Source organism: Phycodurus eques, chromosome 21 (genome assembly GCF_024500275.1).
Source record: "Phycodurus eques isolate BA_2022a chromosome 21, UOR_Pequ_1.1, whole genome shotgun sequence".
NCBI lineage: Eukaryota > Metazoa > Chordata > Actinopteri > Syngnathiformes > Syngnathidae > Phycodurus > Phycodurus eques.
Window position 1 is genome coordinate 3,113,000 of NC_084545.1, and position 14,212 is coordinate 3,127,211.

Sequence of the window (14,212 nt, forward strand, 5' to 3'; positions counted from 1 at the left end):
GTTCATCGCGGGACCTGTGATAAAAATCTGCAATATAAAGAGACCATGTAAAATAATAATAATAATTTAAGCCTTTAAATACCCCACCCACATGCTTTAATCATAATAATAATGGAATAAAAACAAAAAAACATTTATTTTATAGGTTAAGCCTTAAACTTTAGTTGATATCTAATCTGTTTATAAGTTCACATAAAAGCAAACAGTCAGTCAATCAATCAATCCAACCATCCATCAATCAATCAACTACCGCTCCTAAAACTAATTTGAACATTTCAACAGCAAAAATGGGATTACTGCACTCAAGTTTCTTGGACAGGGGCTGGCAAACTTTATATATATATAATATATATTATATTATATATATATATTATATATATATATATATATATATATATATATTATATATATATATATAATATATATATATATATATATATATATAATATATATAATATATATATATATATATATATATATATATATATATTATATAATATATATATATATATATATATATATATATGGATGGGTAATAACAATAATAATAATGTCAAACATTCATTTCAATAATTATTTGCCATTATTCATTTCAATAATTATTTGCCCTTACTATTGATAATTTTCTTAAATGTGTAAAATTCATTTTATTATTCACAATAAAATCAACTCACCAATTCTATGCAATGAGAAAAATGACTAAATATATTTTCATTCACCAAATTTAGGTGGGGAAAAAAAAGATGAATGAATGCCTCAATTATTTCACCGACTAATAATGCAATTGGTCGGTGGGCCAGATTAAAGAACTGAACTGGGCCATATTTGCCCACCCCTGATCTAGTTTATTTCAGACTTCCACTGAGTCAGTCTGAATGAATGAACGAACTCTGCAGGTATCTGCAGTTGCATGAGGCAGTATGACTCACCCAAAAACAGAATGATTTCAACCAAAGGGGATATTAGGTATGTTGCAATTTGTCTTCCTTGGTGTATTTTGACAGATGGAGCTCTTTTATTAGGACATTTGGGAGCTGTTTAAAATGATGAAATAAATTGCAAAATAAGGGTTTGGCCAAGACCTTTAGTCAATTCTTCGTCTTTGGGATCGACAAAAACGGATATTGTCAACATTTTAAACTTTTCCCAGCCTCCCCTCGGTGTCCATTTGTCCATATTTCCACACAATATTTCCACACACGATTCCTCGATTGTATCGAGCGTTCCCGCCTATAAAACATGAGTAAAAACATCCCAAATTCAAACGATTGACTGCTGGTCTAACCTACTCCTCAGGCTGTACGCGCCACATTTCGCCTCTGAAGCCAAACTCTCGGCTCGTTAGGCGCGACAAAGCGTTACGTTTTTTTCTGTTTACGAGCCATCTGCGTCGTCCCTGCCGACGTGGAACTCCGTTATGTGCCTGGCGAGGCGCTCGGCCACCGCTCTGCTGCTGGCCGCGATCAGCCGGCGGGACATCAAATCGAACGGCCCACCTGGACGAGAGAGAGAGAGAGAGAGAGAGGTTGTAAAGCGGCGCGTCAGCGTTTTGCGAGGAGCGGGGTGCTCAGTCTGGCTGACGCGTCACGTGTCTCACGCTTCCGTCTCCTCGGATCTTTGGCCTTCGTCGTGTCGAGTGTCGCACGCCGAGGCGTCGCAAGGTTTGACCTCACATTTGAATAAGACGTGCGCAATTACGATTGGTGACGGCACACGCGGTTGACAGCGTCCTCGGCGGGCAACAGTATGGACGCATTGAAGGTGGTTCCTCAATATAATCACGTAAAATAATAAATAAAGGAATCATTACTGCCCTATAAAGGTAAATATAGCTCATTAGAACCTGCAGGCATACCTAATGTTATGGCTGGGAGGTGTAAATGCCATTGCAAAGTTTTCCCTTCACACGTGTCAGTATAAAATACAACATTGCATAATTTGTTGACAAACTTTTCATTTGGAAAGGCCCAGCTGGAAAGCTTCACTTTATAAGGACCGTAATGAAAGGGGCAGGGGGAAAAAAATCCAATAAAAAAAGTATTGTTTTTAAGGGGGGTGGGGACACACACACACACACACATTTAATTTGGAAAGCCCCCATTGGAACATTTCAGATTATAAAGGACATACTTGAAAGGGGAAAAAAATAATAATAATCCTACAAGAAGTATTGTTGTTAAGGAAAAAAACCCAAAACATTTAATTTGGAAAATTAAAGATTATAAAGGCCATACTGAAAGGGAAAAAAAAAAAAAAAAACAATCCTACAAGAATAAAGTCTTGTTTTTAAGGGGGAAAATACATTTGTGTGGTCTTTTTATTATTATTTATTTATTTATTTTTAAAAACTCATTTAAGTCATATTTTTCAAGAGAAATATATTTCAAAAGCAATAGTAATATATCCATAAAAATATCTTATTTTGGAGGGAAAACATCTTTTGTTTAATCTTATTTAGGTAAAAAAAAAAAAAAAGAAATCTCACAATATGTATGTACAGTATAATAAAAACTTTTTTCTCAACAACAAAAATTATAACATTATTTTCCTTGAAAAAAAAAGTAGTTTTTAAAAATCATATTAGTTCATGTTTTCCAAGACACAAAAGGTACTTTAAAAACTTTTTTTCTCAGGTATTATTTTCCTGGAATTATTATTATTTTTTTTTTAAATCCCTCCCAAAAAGATAATACTTAATGACTTGATTCTAGTAGTATCATTTTTGTTATCTTTTTAGTTTAAACGCATCATTTATATTTGAAATAATATAATTTACATATTGAGAATTTGCAGATCACGCGTCAGTCGCTTAAATATCATGAGCCAACAATGATAGGAATGACCATTTCTAATCATTTACAACAAACACCATTAGGAACTTACACATCTTGACAGTAAAATGGCGCCGACTTCTTGGATGCAGTTGGAAAATGTTAGTAGTCGCGCAACAACACAGGATGTCAAGTTTACCAAGCTGGATTACCCAAATCTTTCAACACCTTCCAACTTCCTGTTTTGAGAACTTCTCTTTGCAGACTCTTGTTCCAATTTGTGTTTTTACATCATGTGACGACAGGACAGACGCCTGATCCATTTGAGACACCGTTCGTGAAATTGTGCCTCACCTGACACGTCGGTGACGACTCCCCCGGCTTCCGTGACCACCGCCGCGCCGCCGGCCATGTCCCAGCAGTGGATGCCCGCGTGGTAGTACGCGTCTGCCGCGCCGCTCGCCACCAGGCACATGTTGACGGCGGCGCTTCCCGGCGAGCGGATGCTGCGGGTGGACGAGTTATGCTTTGAAGTTGTGAGGTTGGCACACGTTATCAACGGCACCTGGCAGACCTCCGCCAGGGCCGGACAAACGTAATGTAGATCAGCACTAGATTGTAACATAAGACACCGCACCAACTGCTTCTTCCATTTTATCATTAAAATGAATGTTTCATTTATGAATGCAGTGTTTTGTTTTCACAGTCAACATTTTGATTTGCGCGCCTTCAGTGTAGAACCACATTGTGCCACAACATGCGAGGCGGCACTAAAGTCGACCGGGAGAGATTTTCATTCATTTTTCAAAGCTATCCGGCTTTTGTTAGATGAAATAATATGGTTTGGTTGAAGAGTTTGGTGTTTGAATATCCATCCATTTTTAATACTGGTAATGTTCATTTCTCTTCTTACTGTTTGTCAGTTTCACAATAACTTCAACTGCGACAAGCAACTTGAAGCACGCACGCTGTGCCTCTTACTTGGGGAATTGTGTGAGAACAGACGGCAAGTAAATATTTAAAAATGTGTTTTAATAAGATTACATGTGTTTAGAGTGCAAGGAGGGTTCACACTTTTTTTTTTTTTTTAAAGTCCCCCCAATAGATGGAGTTTCACTGTATCTGATGAATTATGAGCAAATCCAGATCTGCTTCAACATTTCATGCATTCTTCCATTGCCGATTGCCTCAGCCCAGTTAAATTCCCAGTTAAATGCTAACCAGTTGAGTGGGCTTTATTTTTTTGTACATTCCTGATTTCTGGAACAAATGCTCCTTGGTAGATGTAATTACCCGTGCACGGGGATGGTCAGGACGCTCCTGAGGTTTGCCATCATGGCGTCGAACCGCTGCGGGTCCTTTTTGAAGCAAACCTCGGTCAGCACAAGGCATTGGCTGAGATCTGCCACGAGGCAACATAAGAGGTGTTGCTTGGGTTGTTTGCCGGGGTGATGGCGCCCCCTGCTGATCAGAAGCGGAAACGCCAACCCTCACCTTCCTGCCCGGAGACCTTGATGGGAACGCCGTTGCAGTAGGCGCCCTTGCCTTTGCGCGCTGTGTACATTTTGTCCTCGATGCAACTGTACACCACGCCGAATTCTATCTGAAGAAGAGAACATCAGAGGCGAGCTAGAGAAAAAACATTCATGAGGGCAATTACGGTGCACATCTTCTTTGGGCTTGTTCTTTTAGGGGTCGCCACAGCGCGTCATCCTTTTCCAAGTAAGCCTATTTCCTGCATCCTCCTCTCGAACACCAACTGCCCTCATGTCTTCCCTCACGACATCCATCAACCTTCTCTTTGGTCTTCCTAAAGCTCTCTTGCCAACCTGCTCGGACCCGTTTCTTCACTTCCTGACTACACTCACCATTGCTCTGGACGGTTGACCCCAAGTATCTAAAGTCCTCCACCCTTGCTATCTCTTCTCCCTGTAGCCTCACTCTTCCCCCACCACTCCTCTCATGCATGCACATATATTCTGTCTTACTTCAGCTAATCTTCATTACTCTGCTTTCCAGTGCACGCCTCCATCTTTCTAACTGTTCCTCCACCTGCTCCCTGCTTGCATTGCAGATCACAATGTCATCTGCAAACATCATGGTCCACGGGGATTCCAGTCTAACCTCATCTGTCAGCCTATCCATCACCACTGCAAACAGGAAGGGGCTCAGGGTTGATCCCTGATGCAGTCCCACCTCCACCTTAAATTCCTGTCACACTTGCAGCACACCTCCCCGCTGTTCTGCTGCCCTCATACATGTCCTGTATTATTCTAACATACTTCTCTGCCACTCCAGACTTCCGCGTGCAGTACCACAGTTCCTCTCTGGGTACTCTGTCATAGGCTTTCTCTAGATCTACAAAGACACAATGTAGCTCCTTCTGACCTTCTCCGTACTTTTCCATCAACATCTTCAAGGCAAATAATGCATCTGTGGTATTCTTTCTAGGCATGAAACCATACTGTTGCACGCAAATAATCACTTCTGTCCTGCGTCTCGCCTCCACTACTCTTTCCCATAGCTTCATTGTGTGGCTCATCAACTTTATTCCTGTATAGTTCCCACAGCTCTGCACAAGACCCTTCTTCTGAAAAGGGGCACCAGCACACTTTTCCTCCATTCCTCAGGCATCTTCTCAAACGCTAGAATTCTATTGAACAAGCTGGTCAAAACCTCCACAGCCACTTCTGCTAGATGCTTCTATACCTCCACAGGAATATCATCAGGACCAACTGCCTTTCCATTTTTCATTTTCGGTGCACATCATTTTAGCAATTAAGGAATTACAGTGCCACCGATATGACTCGCAACCAGTGCAGCGTACTGTACCTGTTTCTTCACTGTGAAGCCGATGGATACACACACAAAGGGGAAGCTAAAACACACATGCACACAAAACAGGAAAATTAATCATTATAAAGCCAGTTAAATGAACTCCCTTCGGCGTTAAACTCAAGAGGATTCCATTCAGAGGTCATCGTCTAATTAGTCTCACGTCGAGCGGACGCCCAATTAAAAAGCCAGAAATAGACAAAACAACCCGTGGACGAAGTTGGTGGTGCCGTCAATCGGGTCGATGATCCAAGTGGGGTCGTCGGTCAGGACGCTCGGGGCGCCCGCCGCCACCGACTCCTCGCCGATGAAGCTTTAAGAGGGACGACAAAATGGATCCAGAACTTTGGTTGACCGTACACGGTCACAACACGCCTTCCACCTGATGCGGAGATGTAGAAGTAGCGTACCTGTGTGTGGGGAACTTTGCCTTGATGGAGGATATGATGAGCCGCTCCACTCGCTGGTCCGTCTCGGTCACCAGGTCCACTTGCGAGCTTTTGTGCATAACGGCGATGTCACTCTTGAGGCCCTCGCGAATCACCTGGCGGGCGGGCGGGACCACCGCGACAAGGAGCGCGGTAAAGACCACATAAAACAAACCTTAACCGAACCACAGAACCGAGACTGTGTAGCGGACTTCCTGTTCAGTTTTGAGCACAGGTCTGTAAGAGTTTTCCGTGCGTTGTGTGATGAAGAAATGGCCGCCCAATTTCATGTTGATCAGGGGCCATTTGTTTTCTAACTTGTCAGAGGGTGCTCCTGTGTGTTGTTTGTTTTTTTTGTTGTTGTTTTTTTTTTTTGGGGGGGGGGGGGGGGGCATATATTTTTGGCGCCGTTGAATCCCCCAAAAGAAAACACTGCAGAATAACACAAATGTACATTTCCAAGCCAAAACAAAGTGATTTAATTTGATATATATATATATATTATTTTATTTATTTTTTTAAACAACGTACCTTGCCGGCCTGTGTGGCCACCTCCACGCAGTGCTCCAGGCACTCCTGCCACGGATCACTCATCACTGTCACTCAAATTCTCCTGACAGACAAGAACAAAAAAAACGCCAAGATTGTGTAAGCGCCAGCTGCGATGAGATCAATGTAGTGTGCAGAGGAGGGGGGCGAGACAAGCATCCAATATCCGAGAAGAGCAGACAAACCTGTCTAGTTCGAATTTCTGGCAGGAGGGGCTCAACAATTCTGCACCACGGAACGTCAACCCAATGAAAGTTGGGAGTGTTTGATGGACAGTCTTTAATTAATCTAACGACAATTCAGCTCTTCCCTTTTTTTCTCCAGTCAAAGTATTTAAAAAGTCATTTGGCTACAAAACACTTCCGACAGCTTCCGCTGTTGTCCCTGTGTGTGCTCCGATTGGTCAGCTTGCATCACATGATGTTCATTCGATTTTTCTATTGGCTGGAATTTAATCTACGTTGTTGACGGTCCCTAAAATTGGCATTAATCGTCATGATAAAACAGACGCTTAAAGATTTTTTTTTTTTTTCATGGTTACAGATATGAAATAAATCTCGACGTGAAGCGTTTCCCTCCAGCAGATAGTGAGCTGTTCAGTTTAGTGCGAAGCTATGATTGGTCATCTCGTATCACCTGATTTCGATTCTACCTGTTCATTGGTTCATAAAGTGGTACAGAAAATGGATGGATGGATGGTGTTCATTGGCTGGAGTGCTGTCGACTTTTCTGGAGTTGTTCTCTCTCGTGTTTACTTTTATAACAGATTGAGTAAAAGATAATAAAAAAAAGTCCGCATCTAAGTTTCAAGGTTTCATAAATGACTATATAATATGCTATTTGAGTCCTTTCGCTTTAAAATATTCTGCTTCTGCTTTAGCCGAGCGTTTAGATTGGTCAGTACGTGTCACATGATTTTGGTTAAACATTTTCATTGGCGAGAACACTGTCAACATTTAACGCTTAAAAACATTTATTGTTCGAACACGAATAGCAAATGTCGTGACAGTTTCAAAAGCGTGCATTAAAAGACTTAAAAATATATTGTTTCATTTTAAAATGGTGTTCACGATAAAAACAGGTGAGAGCAGACATTAATGCTTTTTCTATCCAGAAGGTGGCAGCAACACCTGGCTGTGTGGATGTGTCCTTGTACAGTTAAAAAAATAGATATATTTTGTAAAGTACAATGGTTAAAAAAAGAAAAAGATAAAATACTGTATTTGGGAAAGCCGCCCGTCCCAATTGATTGCCAGTTTTATGTGAGGCATTGCTTATGCAGCTACTTGGGTTCCACAAACTCACACATTTTTGTTTTCTTTTGAATGCTTCTGGCTCTTTCAGTGACAGAGTGTATAAAGGGCCAGCTTGTCCAATTACATGAATTATATTTCTTCCTACCTGGCATGCTTTCCTCTCAAACACACAGCCCAGCCGTTGTGTCGGCAAATTTGTCATGCCACTATAATAGGAGTCATGAGGAGGCACTATTTGGAAGTGGGGCCTTGGAGGAAAACATCTGTCCTTTTTAACCAGTGTCTGCCTGGTAAGAGTGTGTGGTGAGGAAGTGTCTGCACCTTCAAGCATCTGACCTGAGAGGAGGGGATAATCTTCGGGACCAATCAGTTGAGCATCACCGTGGAGCCAGCAGTAAGGGAATAATTGCGATCATGTGCTTTTTTTCCTCATTGAATTAGAGTTTGGCTTCAAAATAGAGCATTGTGAGTATTGGACCTTGAGAGGTTGACATCTTTTGACTAGCTTTCAGTCATGTTGTTTGCTCGCTGAGGGTTCGAAAACACAGACTCAAGCGATCCGTCCGAAGGCAAACCAGAGGGTTACCCTGGCGATCGACTCCAAAACCACCGTGGGAATGACAAGTGTGACAGCATGTAAGTTTATTGATTATTATTATTATTATACTAACGTCACAACATCATCATTTTTGTGTTTTGTGCTTGCATTTTCCGTATTTATTTTGCCAGTTGTGTTTTGTTTTTCTTGGTATGAAACGTGAACGATGCCCATTGAATGAAAGCTTGAAATCATAGAAAAACATGAGCAGGGTGGCGCGTGGAGTCGACTATGCCAAGCTGCACGGGTGTACTACTTTCATCATGTGTGCCTTGAGATACAAGTATCTCAAATAATCTTCCCCCATTAAAATGAATGGAAACCCGATTAATCAGTTCCAGCCCCCCCCCCCCCCCCCTCCAAAAAAATAAAATATATATATTGAATGTTTTTTAATAAGGAGAATATCACCGCTGTAATAGTTTGTGCATCATGATGAATTCATTCTTTCTCCTTCTGGTGTGTGTGACTTGTCCCCCAGGGGGCAGTATAATACACAGACACAAATACGAGTTTTTAGTTTCCAGTAAACTACTGTCATTTTAAGCATTTCTCGCAGAGGATAAAGAATCTATGCGCATGTGAGTATTGTTATTTTGTCTGTCTACATGTGTTGCTGCACGGTATTACTTGGATCGCAAGGCACCGCTGTATACTGAAACAGAAGGCGGCGCTAAAAGCTGTAACGCCAGCCAAGGGCGGTTAAATAATTCCCAAGATGCCGACGTCTGTCCATGAAAAGATGGGAGAAGCGGCACGGAAAGCATTGTGAAAAAGGCAAAAAACTCAACAAAACAAAAACAAAAAACAGTAAAGATAATTGAATGTGAAATGAAAAAAGGTAGCAATTGAGTAAAAACTGTTTATTTCTTTACATTTTATTGTTTTTTTTTTACTGTTGGTTTTTATACAGTAAAATACCGCACAGTGGTATTTTTTTGCATTTTCATTTGCGAGCTTGGTCACAGTACGACTGAAACTAACCATTCCAAGTACGGCTGTATTCCATAACAGTCAACTTGTTGATTTGAACAGGTTTCCTTGTTCTCAGCATGTGTGCCGGTCCGCTGCGAGCGTTTGGCACGACGGCCAACATCAAACACATCGTGATGGGCAGATGCTTCGATTACGTCACACTCGTCAACCCCAGCGTGAGGTAACCACGTTATGTCCCCGTTACGTCTACAGTGGTACATTAACACTACGCGTGTAAAAAAAAAAAAAAAAAAAAAAAAAAACCACACACACAATAGAAGAGAACGTCAAGAAATAAACTGGTTTAAAAAAAAAAGTGTCATCGCTTCATGTACTGTAGTATTTGTGTGTTGGATGCGTGCATTTAAAGGGGAAGGAAACCCACGCATTTTTTCGGGCAAGAATCCGTTGTAGGTGTGTTGCATGTACCACCATGAATCACAACGCGGTGTTCTGGGTATGAGTAATGTTGTGCGTTTGTGGAATAAGAATTAAACAGGCATAACTCATCAATCTCCAGCAAACTCAGGGCGCCGCCATTTTAGGCAATATCACCCTCTGCTGGCAACCGAAATTAACATGGCAACTATCCCCGCGACAGTTTCGTACGTCACGTGACCTACCAGTCCCAATCTATTTCTATCGATGTTATTTGCGTGAATTGCAGGCTGTACTTTGCATTATTCGTTTTGCGTGAATCGCAATCTCTGGTTGCTCGCGTGGCTCCCGTGTGCCGAGACGCTAACGGCGGCGCTGTGTGCCGACGTAGGTACGACTGCGAGGAGATCTGGAGAGCGTTTGAGGAGGCGGTGGTGCGGCAGGCTTCCTGCGACGTGGCCGCGGAGCACTACCGCCGCATGTTCCAAGCCATGCCGCAAACGTGGGCCTGCGACCGGGTAACCGTCACGACTCTTCTCCGCTAACTCTTCGCTCATAGAAGCAGTGGTGGGAAGGAACTAAGTGCAAATTCTTTGTTGCTGTACTTAAGTAGATTTTTCTGTACTTTAGCTAAGTATTTATTTTTCTGTAGACTTTTTACTTTTACTCCCTGTATTTGAAAGCAGATATCTGTACTTACTACTTCTTACTTTGTCAAAATAGGCTTGTACTTACTTTTTACTATCAACGACGATGTAAAAAAAAAAAAAAAAAAAAAAAAACACTTATTTTTTTTTTAAAGTAAAAAGAGAAAGGTAAGGAAGTATGTTGAGGATGATCATTTTGACAAAAGTAGTGCTTTGCATTTCGTGGCCTCTTGGTGTCAAGGAACTACTGTATGTTGGAGTGAGTTGAGGAGTTTCATTTCGACAGAAGTACTGCTTTACTGCCCTCTTGTGGCATTTCGGTTCAGAGGAACGCTTGAAGTTAGTTGAGGAGTTTCATTTCAACAAAAGTAGTGCTTTGCTGCCATCATGTGGCATCTTTGGGTAATTATCACCCTTTTTGGGCGGCTGTCGATGACAAGCAGATTTTTGCCATTAGCGGGTGCTCTTGGTCCGTATCCGCCGCGAATGGTTGATAACACTGTACTTGTACTAAGGTACAGAGTTGGAGTACTTATGTCACCTCTAAATATGACTAATGTTAATATTCTCTACGGTTTCTGGATCAGTTCCTGTTTTGGAGCAAGACCAAGAGGCTGATACAGGACTACACCGCCGTGGCGCGTCACTTCCGGACGCTGGAGGACACGCTGGCGGGCTACATGTTCAACGACCTCGTCTGGTGTGGCCAACAGGAAGACGCGGGTATGCCACTTCCTGTCACACGGTCGGAAGGCAGCGAATCGCGACGCAAGGCGATCTCATTTCGATTGTTTTCAGATTTCGATTTCAGCTCGTGCCCCAAATGGTCGGCGTGTTTAAATCATCCCGTGCACTCCTTGTGGAGGCAAGCGTCCGAAAACGTGAGTTTATTATTGTCAAGCATGCGTACTCTATATTCTATATATATATATATATATATATATATATATTCTGTATATTGTATTTTTCTTTTTAAAAAAAGGACAATTTTGCTTCTGATTTTATATGAGTATCTTTTGAGGAAAATAGCTGTCAATTTAAGGATTAAACTGTATAATTGTGTTAAAATAAAGTCATATTTTTTTCTGAGAGAAGAGTCCTAATTTTACAGGAATGGTCAGATTCTTCCAAAAAAAGCAAACCATTTTTTTGTTGTCTTTTTTAAAGATGTAAAATCACGAGAATAAAATCCTATATTCTTTTCCTGAAAAATATATTATATTTGTTGAGAAATGAGTCATAAACATGATAAAAATGTCTTCATAATCTGATGAGAATAAAGTTGTAACGTTTTCATGATTTATTTCCAAGATCTGTAATCGTAATGAATAAAGTTATATACAATATTTTAGATTATATTTTCGATTTTTAGGAAAATGATGGAATTTTAGAGAATACATTTACATTTTCTTGGGATACTTTTTCAAAAAGAGATCACAATTTTGCAAGCGTGAAGTTGTTTTTATCTCTTCCAATAATTGTAATCTTTTTTTTTTTTTGAAGCGTCGTAATCATATGAGAATAAAGTCCTATTTTCCAGTGAAAAGGTTTTATTTTGGAGAAAGAGTCGTGATCTCTCAAGAATCCGGTCGTAAAAATGTTATCATCTTACAGGAATAAAACCATAAAACATCTTAGTCTCCAAGAAAGTCAATTCAATTCAAGAGGTTATCTTGTCATTTTACGAGAATACATTGATTTTTTGGAAATTAAAACATATTTTTGGAGTAAGGAGTATTGTAGTCATAAAGTTGGAAAAATGAGACGACTTCTAGTTTCTCAATGTGTTCTACTTTTGAGCGCGTGTTGTTGTGCTTTTGGGTCCCCGGTTGACGTCTTCGGCCAGTTCGCAGAACTGGCGTGCGGCAACGTCACCGTGCTGCTCAATGGCTCCATTGAGAAGGCTTTCAACAGGAACAGGTCCCTTGAATTCATAACAAGCCATTAAACATCAAGTCCTTTAGCGTAACTTGTGGCTGTCCCCCCCCCCCCTTCTTGCAGCATGTTTGGAAGCGTGGAGCTGGACAATCTGAATCCGCAAAGGGTGAACTTCGTCAACATCAAAGTGGTGACTAATCTGGAGGGCCCATTTATGTGAGGACATTTAAATCATATAAAGAAGATGATTTCATGTGTGAGCTGCTGATAGTCCTGATGTGAAAATGTCAACATTTCCCATTTTCTTACAAGCAGTGACACAATTCCACTCAATGAGGACAAATTACAAATTGTGTCGATATCGGGATGTTTATTTATTACTTTGGGTTTCCTGTGATGTATTTCACTTCTTTAAATGCATAGTTTTTTTTTTTTTATTTCTTGAAATTTGACCAACCAAAATTTTGTTTGTTTTGTTAAGTTTTAATGTTTATTTTGTGCTTTAACTTTTTACAATTCATTTTTGATTGAGTCTTGAAATTTCACCTGCTAAAATTATAATAAATTATTGATAGTTTCTTTTGAAATTGAATTAAAATGAAATTAATTTTAAAATTTAATTAAAATTGAAATTAAATGGAATTTAAAGAAATAATTTTCAACATTTTGTTTTGTTTTGGTGAGCTTTTAATGTTTCCTGTGTTTTATTTATCTTTTTAAATGCGTTTTTCTATTTGAGTTGACACTTGAAATCTCACCTGCAAAAATTTGCAGTTTATTGGTAATGTGTCATTGAATTAAAATTAAATTTAAAATACATTTGTATTTTTTTTTAATATTTGTATACATGTTTTTAAAATGTATTTAATTCAATGAATAATTTTTTTTTTTTAATGTAATTGAAAGTCTTGAAATTCAAGCCACTAAATCTGCAAATGTGGAAGACTAAATTCCCGGCTTGAAGACTCTCCTTGTGGTTTTCGGTCCACAGAGAATCCTGCGGCGAGGGTTCCGTCGTGGACTTAATCCACATCCTGCAGTCTAGAGGATTCCGCTGGACGTGCTCGGACAACGACCAGTAAGCGACCGTTTCACCCGAGCGCGCAAGTTGCAATTTTCCGGCCTAATTTGCCAAAATTTGTCGGCAGGATCCTGATGATCCTGCAGTGCGTCCGGAAACCGGAACACGCGTCGTGCCGGACGTGTGCGGACAGCCTGTCCGCAGTCCGGTTCATGGATTTTGTTGCCAGAAGACAAATCTCAAATCAGAAAAATGATAATAATATTAATTTCTTCTAAAATGCTTTTCAGAATTGCTTCAAATATTTTTGAGAGTAAAGTTGATTTTTTTGTAAGAAAAAAAGGTATGAAAATGTGTTTTTTTTTTTAGATTTTTTTCTGCAGAAACTATTGTAATATTATGAGAATGTTGTATTTTTTTATGTTTCTTTCTTCAAGAATTAGTTACGCTCTTCTGATATTGCAGCGCTTCCTTGCCTGTTCACAGGATGGCTCCCTCATAGAAAAGTAGTGCTTTGGGGCCATCTTGTGGCATCTATAGGCAATTATAAAACATTTTCTGGAGGAAAGTAAAATGTTTATTTTGCTATTCATAGCAATTCTCAGTCCATTCACCGTAGATAACTGTACACTTTTTCTAAAGATATATGTTTTAATTGTTGTAACCTCAAGAGAATAAAGTCAAGACTTTTTTTTTTCTCCAGGAGTTGTACTTTTTCAAGAGTAAAGTAATATTTTTTTTCCAGATTTTTTTTCTCTCCAAGAATAGATGTCATTTTTATGAGAATAAAGTAAAAAAAAATTCATGATTCATTTTTCAAATTTCCTGTGTGTCGGGATGCTCTGTGGTACTTTGCTGCCTCTTAAAGGGCAATTA

The 14,212-nt window shown here is 40.0% G+C and overlaps 2 protein-coding genes across 6 annotated transcripts; one reads left to right on the forward strand and one right to left on the reverse strand.

Moving 5' to 3' along the window:
* Window positions 1–632: 632 nt before the first annotated feature.
* Window positions 633–7,170, reverse strand: LOC133396275 (inositol monophosphatase 1-like). 4 transcript variants are annotated; one of them, XM_061665925.1, is made up of 9 exons: window positions 6,769–7,170; window positions 6,566–6,647; window positions 6,017–6,150; window positions 5,815–5,919; window positions 5,604–5,649; window positions 4,266–4,374; window positions 4,065–4,129; window positions 3,126–3,277; window positions 633–1,496 (listed from the first exon to the last, which is right to left on the reverse strand). In XM_061665925.1, exons 2-9 carry the CDS (start codon window positions 6,626–6,628, stop codon window positions 1,286–1,288), a joined length of 885 nt encoding a protein of 294 aa, XP_061521909.1. In that variant the 5' UTR covers window positions 6,629–6,647; window positions 6,769–7,170; the 3' UTR covers window positions 633–1,285. The 4 variants fall into 4 exon arrangements, with proteins under 4 accessions (XP_061521909.1, XP_061521908.1, XP_061521911.1 ...); XM_061665927.1 differs by having other exon boundaries at window positions 1,289–1,496; window positions 4,266–4,370; XM_061665926.1 differs by having other exon boundaries at window positions 1,289–1,496; window positions 4,065–4,173.
* Window positions 7,171–8,124: 954 nt separating this feature from the next.
* LOC133396678 (ADP-ribosyl cyclase/cyclic ADP-ribose hydrolase 1) lies at window positions 8,125–14,141 on the forward strand. 2 transcript variants are annotated; one of them, XM_061666769.1, is made up of 10 exons: window positions 8,125–8,233; window positions 8,345–8,475; window positions 9,473–9,593; window positions 10,182–10,308; window positions 11,025–11,160; window positions 11,236–11,318; window positions 12,284–12,357; window positions 12,439–12,531; window positions 13,307–13,393; window positions 13,464–14,141. In XM_061666769.1, the coding sequence occupies exons 2-10, from the start codon at window positions 8,457–8,459 to the stop codon at window positions 13,612–13,614; spliced, it is 891 nt and encodes a 296-aa protein (XP_061522753.1). In that variant the 5' UTR covers window positions 8,125–8,233; window positions 8,345–8,456; the 3' UTR covers window positions 13,615–14,141. The 2 variants fall into 2 exon arrangements, with proteins under 2 accessions (XP_061522753.1, XP_061522754.1); XM_061666770.1 differs by having other exon boundaries at window positions 8,125–8,475; window positions 9,489–9,593.
* Window positions 14,142–14,212: the final 71 nt, after the last annotated feature.

Bases quoted from the DNA above. Each gene is read 5' to 3' on its own strand.
- LOC133396275 (XM_061665924.1), bottom strand. From the start codon at position 6,628: ATGAGTGATCCGTGGCAGGAGTGCCTGGAGCACTGCGTGGAGGTGGCC. The intron at 4,371-5,603 runs GTACAGTACGCT...TTCTTCAGATAG, and splicing joins GCTTCACAGTGAAGAAACAG to AATTCGGCGTGGTGTACAGT. The intron at 1,497-3,125 runs GTGAGGCACAAT...TCTCTCGTCCAG, and splicing joins AGTCGTCACCGACGTGTCAG to GTGGGCCGTTCGATTTGATG.
- LOC133396678 (XM_061666769.1), top strand. The intron at 9,594-10,181 runs GTAACCACGTTA...GTGCCGACGTAG, and splicing joins CTCGTCAACCCCAGCGTGAG to GTACGACTGCGAGGAGATCT. The intron at 12,358-12,438 runs GTCCCTTGAATT...CCCTTCTTGCAG, and splicing joins AAGGCTTTCAACAGGAACAG to CATGTTTGGAAGCGTGGAGC.